Source organism: Nicotiana tabacum, chromosome 21 (genome assembly GCF_000715075.1).
Source record: "Nicotiana tabacum cultivar K326 chromosome 21, ASM71507v2, whole genome shotgun sequence".
NCBI classification, from domain to species: domain Eukaryota; kingdom Viridiplantae; phylum Streptophyta; class Magnoliopsida; order Solanales; family Solanaceae; genus Nicotiana; species Nicotiana tabacum.
The window spans coordinates 29165524-29172136 of NC_134100.1; the positions used below are offsets into that span (position 1 = coordinate 29165524).

A 6613-nucleotide genomic window follows, 5' to 3' on the forward strand; every position below is an offset into this window, starting at 1 on the left:
ATTCCGACACCTTTTGCGTTTACCGCTCCATCGAAGAACATTTTCCAAGCATTGATGTCTTCGGATATTGCCTCAACTGAGTTTACCTCTTCATCCGGGAAGTAAGTTTTCAAAGATTGGTATTCATCATCGATCAAATTTTCAGCCAAATGATCTGTTAACGCCTGGGCAATGATTGTCGTGCGAGTGACATATACTATGTCAAATTCCGTAAGTAAGATCTGTCACTTTGCTAGTCTCCCAGTGGGCATTGTCTTCTGGAATATGTATTTTAAAGGATCCAACCTGGTTATGAGGTAAGTGGTGTAGGCTTGCAAATAATGCCTCAGCTTCTGAGCGATCCATGTCAAAGCGCAGCAGGTCCTTTCCAACAAAGTGTATTTGGCTTCATAACTGGTGAATTTCTTGCTCAGATAGTAAATAGCCTTCTCTCTCTTTCCGGTCAAATAGTGTTGCCCGAGGACGCAGCCGAAAGAATTTTCCAAGACTGTCAGGTACAAGAACAAAGGCCTCCCTAGCTCAGGTGGGACCAAGACTGTCGGATTCGACAGATATTCCTCGATTTTATCAAAAGCTCCTTGACATTCATCTATCCACTTGACTGCTGCGTCTTTATTCAGCAATTTGAATATGGGTTCACATGTGGATGTCAACTGGGTAATGAATCGGCTGATGTAGTTCAATCTACCCAACAGACTCATAACATCCTTCTTGGTTTTCGGAGGAGGCGAATCTCGAATAGACTTTACCTTTGTTGGGTCTAACTCGATGTCTCTCCGACTGACGATGAATCCCAAGAGTTTGTCGGATGGTACCCCAAATGAACATTTGGCTAGGTTCAACTTCAAATCATATTTGCGCAGCTGCTCAAAAAACTTTCTCAAGTCCCGCACGTGGTCGTCTTGGGTTTTGGATATGATGATTACATCGTCCACATACACCTCTATCTCTTGGTGCATCATATCGTGAAAAATGGCTGTCATGGCCCTCATATAGGTTGCCCGGCATTCTTGAGACCAAATGGCATGACTATGTAATAGTATGTACCCCAAGGTGTGGTAAAAGCTGTCTTCTCTGCATCTTTTTCATCCATCAACACCTGGTGAAATCCTGCGTAACAATCCACGAAGGACTGTATCTCATGCTTGGCGCAGTTATCAACAAGGATGTGGATGTTCGGCAAAGGGAAGTTATCTTTGGGACTTGCCTTATTTAAGTCTCTATAATCCACACATACTCGGGTCTTCCCGTCTTTCTTTGGAACTGTGACTACATTAGCTAACCATGTGGTGTACCGGACCACTCGGATCACCCTCGATTTCAACTGCTTCGTGACCTCTTCTTTGATCTTGTCACTGATATTAGTTTTGAACTTCCTTTGCTTTTGCTGGACTGGGGGACAATCGGGGTATGTTGGCAACTTGTGAACTACCAAATCAACACTCAGCCCAGGCAGGTCATCATATAACCAAGCAAACACATCTTTGAACTCAAACAGGAGTTGAATTAATGCATCTCGAGTTTTTCCATCTGTGAAAATGCTTATCTTGGTTTCCCTGATTTCTTCAGAACTACCCAAATTAACCGGTTTAGTATCATTTAAGTTCGGCTTAGGTTTATTCTCAAATTGTTCCAATTCTCGATTTATTTCCCTAAAAGCCTCATCTTCATCGTATTTCGGCTCTTGGTTCATTATTTCGCAATTAGACAGCATGTTTGGATCTGGGCATGAAGTCCGCAAGCATGTCATGTTATTTAAAGCCGCATTATTAGAACTGAAAGAAAAGAGAAAAATTACAAAATCAGAAAGAATAAAGAAAGATGAACGATGAAATATTGATTTCATTTCTTGGAATTTGAAGATAACAGGGTTTACATCAGAAAATTAAAAGACAAGAAGCTAAAACAAACATCCGAGTTACACCTTGAAATAACTCGTGATGTAGAAAAAGTGGCAGGACAGGTCTACCGGGACTCCCGCCTGATCGTGAATGGCGTAGCCTTCCAATTCCGCAGCTTAGCGTTAGGTCCCATATATAGCACCTCAGCGGTGCTTGAGCCTTTCCCTGGCTGAACCATGTGGGCTTCATATAGTATCTTTCTCATCGCCCCACAGATCTCTTCAATCTCTTCGGCCGTGAAGACCTCATATTCTTCTTCCTCATGGTATTTTGGCTTGACAAATGTTCTGGACAGATACGACACCGACTGAGGCAAGACCCAACCATCATTCTTTCTATCATTTGCCCATTTTACATCAGCTGGAGTGGGTCGGAAGCCTATCCCAAAGAACTTTTCACTGGCGGTCAGGGTGACAGGTTCAGTTATTCCTTGCAATGATTTCCTAAGCCCTTTACCCGATTTGAAGCCATGTCTGATCATTTCTTTGGCCACCATGATTGATACCTTAGAAAGAAAGGGTTGAGGGAAAGGGTTTCCCTCTTCGTACTGGTCTGCGACCACAATTTCAAAGGCTTGGTAAACTATGTGCTCACTCCCCTCTCTCGCTTAAAGGCATCAGACTAATGGGTCCCGATAAATTGATTGCTCGTCTTCCCCGTGGACCACAATCTCTTGATCTTCATGCTCAAATTTTACCATCTGATGGAGGGTAGAGGGTACAACCTGTTTGCATGAATCCATGGCCTTCCCAAGAAAAAATTGTAGGATGTGTCCATGTCCAGAATCTAGAAGGTCACTTTAAAGTCTACTGGGCCGATGGTCAGAATCAGATCGATCTCTCCAACTGTGTCCCTTTTTATACCATCAAAAGCCCGTACACAGACATTGTTGGGTCAAATTCTTTTGGTCCCGATTTCCATGCGTTGTAGAGTTGAGAGTGGGTAGATATCTACCCCAGAGCCTTCGTCGAACATAACCCTTTTCACATAGTACCCTTCGCATTTGACTGTCAGGTGCAGGGCTTTGTTATGCGCGGCCCCTTCTGGGGGCAAGTCATTTTTGCTGAAGGAAATCTGGTTAATTGTGAAAAACCTTTCTGCCCTCCTCTCCAACTGTTCAACAGAAGTCTCAATAGGAACATATGCTTCGTTAAGGGTCTTGATCAATACCTTCTGATGTTCGGTAGAGTTCATCAGCAAAGCCAACAAGGAGACTTGTTCGGGAAATTTTCGAAGCTGGTCAATCACCTCATAATCCGCCATTTTCATCTTTTGAAAGAAAGTCTCCGCTTCTTTGGCACTCACGGGCTTCTTAGATGGGAAGCACTTTCGAGTGGCATTATTCACCTCTTCCAAGTTAGAATACTTTTCAACGGGGTTATTTTCTTGAACTTCTCCTTAGATTACTTTGCCCTTATAGGTCACCACCGTTTTGTTGTAGTTCCAGGGCACAGTAGTAGGATCTTTCATGGGCTTCTGTGGCGCATGTCCAATAACCACGGGCTCACTCAGCCTTGGTGGATTAATATGCCCCCGCATCACAAAGGCTCCCTTGGGCACATACATTTGGGCTGCCTTGTTCAGCTCGAATCTCCTAGGAGGACTCAAAGTCATATGTTTTTCTTTGCGGCCCCGAGGGACATAGAGAACAGCATCTTTGGGAGGTGTTGCCCCAATCCCCACTTCAACTTTCTTCTCCGATTTTGGAGGGGTGGTTTTGTTCTTTTCCTCCCCTTTGTCTTGCTTCGAGGCAACTTTTGGTTTCTTTTCTACGTCAGCAATGGCAATGATGGCCTTCAATGCCGGGTCAAATTCCTTGTCCTTACAAATCATGCCGATTACCTGCTCGTTGTTGTGTGCCGGCAGTGGGTAGTTAGTCACATTGTGAATATCTTCATCCCTTAGCACTATCTTCCTTTGTTCTATTAAGTTTTCTACGGCTCTTTTCAGAGTCCAATAGTCATCCGTGTCATGCCCTTCTACCCCTGAGTGATAGGCGCATCGGGTACCGACTCTGTAAGCGGGTGATGCTGGGTTTTGCCTGGTTTGAGGAACCGGCTATAGCAGACCCATTTGGGCAAGCTTTGGAAATAGACTGGAGTAGGATTCGCCGATTGGTGTGAAATTTGGCCTTCTAGTTGGCTCACGAGGGGGAAAATTGTTTTGTGGAGGACTGGGGTTGTAGTGGTTTTGGTTAGGAGGATGGTTTCTAAGAAATGGAGCTTGGTTACGGTTGGCTTATTGCTGTTGACGGACATAAGGTTGAGCATTCATGACCGTGTATGGGTGAGGAGCATAGGTCATGTCTTGGTGGGGGTAATAGTGTTGCGGGGTCTTTTCTAGGAGAAGGGATCTGGGAGTACGGTGTTTTTTTGTACCTGACGCTGCCATGGATGTTTCTTCCTTTTTCTTACCTTTTGCTATTCCTATGGACCCACCCTGAATGGCTTGGGAAGTAGCTCTGATAGCGGATTGGCTTAGAATTTGACCCGTTTTCAACCATTTCGCCAATCTTGATGGCTTCAACGAACAGTTTACCCATGGCGAACATCATATTTTGGAAGTAGTCGGCTTCCTGAGCTTGTAAGAAAAATGTGACCATTTCGACCTCATCCATCGGTGGTTTTGCCCTAGATGCCTGCTCTTGCCATTTAACTGTGTACTCCCGGAAGCTTTCCGAGGATTTCTTTTTCAAGTTCGTCAACGAGTTCATATCTGGAGCAATATCAATGTTGTACTGGAACTGTCTAACGAAGTCTCTAGCAAGATCATCCCAGATGTGCCAGCGGGATATATCCTGGTCCATATACCACTCAGAAACGATGCCAACTAGACTTTCTCCGAAATAGGCCATGAGCAGTTCTTCCTTTCCACCGGCCCCTTGCAATTGATTGCAATATTTCTTAAGATAAGCAATAGGATCATCGTGCCCGTCATATTTCTCAAATTTTGGGGTTTTAAATCCCAATGGTAGGTGCACATGGGGAAACATGAACAAGTCGGCATAGGATACACTTTTCTGTCCACTCAGGCCTTGTATGCTTTTGAGACTCTGTTCCGGATTTTTGGCGGTCGTTTCTTGCCCCGCAGTGAATTCAAATTGGGGCAGCTGAGGGTAAGTATAAGCAGGAAACTGAGGAAGTTCCATTTGGAAAGTGGGTGTTTGGAAGGTGAAAGCTGAGCGGTCATAACTGGGCCTAGGCAGTGTAGGTTGTGCTGGGGCCGAGCATGGGGGAGCGGTGAAGATATTCGAAGCTGCACCACACATTGACACCTGGGGGCGAACCTCAGAAGGTGTTCCCAAAAAATGAGCTGAAATAGTTTGGTGTCCTAGTGGGGTATTTGGGTGACTGATCAGTATGGTGGAGGTACCGCTTGCTCTAGGAAAGAGTTTAGGGAATCCCAGGATGGCGCTTGGCGGTTGTCTTCCATTTTCCTAAGAATCCCACATCTCCATAACCCGAAGACGCAAGATTCTGTTTTCTTCGGCGACTGTCGATTCTGAGGTCGGGATGCCCGAGATTGGGCTATCATCCATGATGGGAATTGTTGGTAGAGTCATTTCTGAAGACATTCTGATGCTCCCCTTTGATCTAGTAAAGTATGGGTGCGAAGCCAGGTTACCACAAAAACCAACCACCGTTCTATAAAAACCTGGACTGGGTACAACAACAAATGGTTAGTTTGAAACAAATAATAGATAGGTAATCACATGTTGGGGCGTGATACACCTATACAGTTAAATGTATTTCTACATGTTTTGCAACGGTTGCATGTTTCATCCCAGCTTTACTTACTACTTTTTTTTGGGTTATGATTGAATCCTATGTAGATTGCCTACGTATCATGACCCCGCATGAATCAGACCAAGCGTAGTTCTGGGGGCGTTCAAATGTAAAAATAAGTAATAGAATATTTTGGAATTTTCAATTCTTCATAAAAAGGAAATACTTTGGATTATAATGATTTAGAGCTAAAAGACTCAAAAAGGAAAACAACAGACTCCAAAAACACAATGACAATACAGACTCACGAACTGACTTAACAGACTCTGACAAAAGAAAAATACCGAATCGAAAATAAACTAACAGACTTCAACGGAAAAGAAAGATACAGACTCCAGTAAAATCAAGAATACATTAATGCTCTTGGTGCCCGCGGGAAATCATTCGGTCTCGCCGCCGGCCGAAATGCGAGATCCCCTTGCAGTCGCTCCAAATCATGCATAACTTGGTGGGCAAAAGTCGTCACTGCAGCGAAAATGGTTGTACGAGTCATGTCTTCGCATGCTTGGCATTTCCTGGTAATGTATTCAGCGACGGTTCTGATCCTTTCTCTAATTCTGCCTTTTTCCTGAAGCAACCGCCCTATCTGCTGATTCCGTTCTTCCAACACTTGTGAGTCATGAAGGTGTTGATCTTGCAACTGTTGCATTCCTTCCTCCATTTGAGCCATCAAATCATAACAGTATTCTCTATCGGCTTTGAATTCTTTAGCCTGCTTGGCTGCCTCGTTCTCGAGAGTGGTTACCTTTCTTCTTAGGCTAGTGATAGTCCCTTCATAGTTCCTCTTCATTTGTTGCACAAACTGTGCCCGCTCTTCTTCCTTCTTTGTCCGTTGTGCCCGAATTTTTGCTAGACTAGCTTCAGACTTTTCCAGGTCTTCTTGACATTCGAGGGCTTTCTTTTTAAGACCGCTTATAAGTCTTCTTT

General features: G+C 44.3%; 1 protein-coding gene across 1 annotated transcript; it reads right to left on the reverse strand.

The window, feature by feature from the left end:
• Positions 1 to 4311: 4311 nt before the first annotated feature.
• LOC142175179 (uncharacterized) lies at positions 4312 to 5049 on the reverse strand. Its single transcript, XM_075241759.1, has one exon. It carries the CDS (start codon positions 5047 to 5049, stop codon positions 4312 to 4314), a length of 738 nt encoding a protein of 245 aa, XP_075097860.1.
• Between the last annotated feature and the right edge of the window lie 1564 nt (positions 5050 to 6613).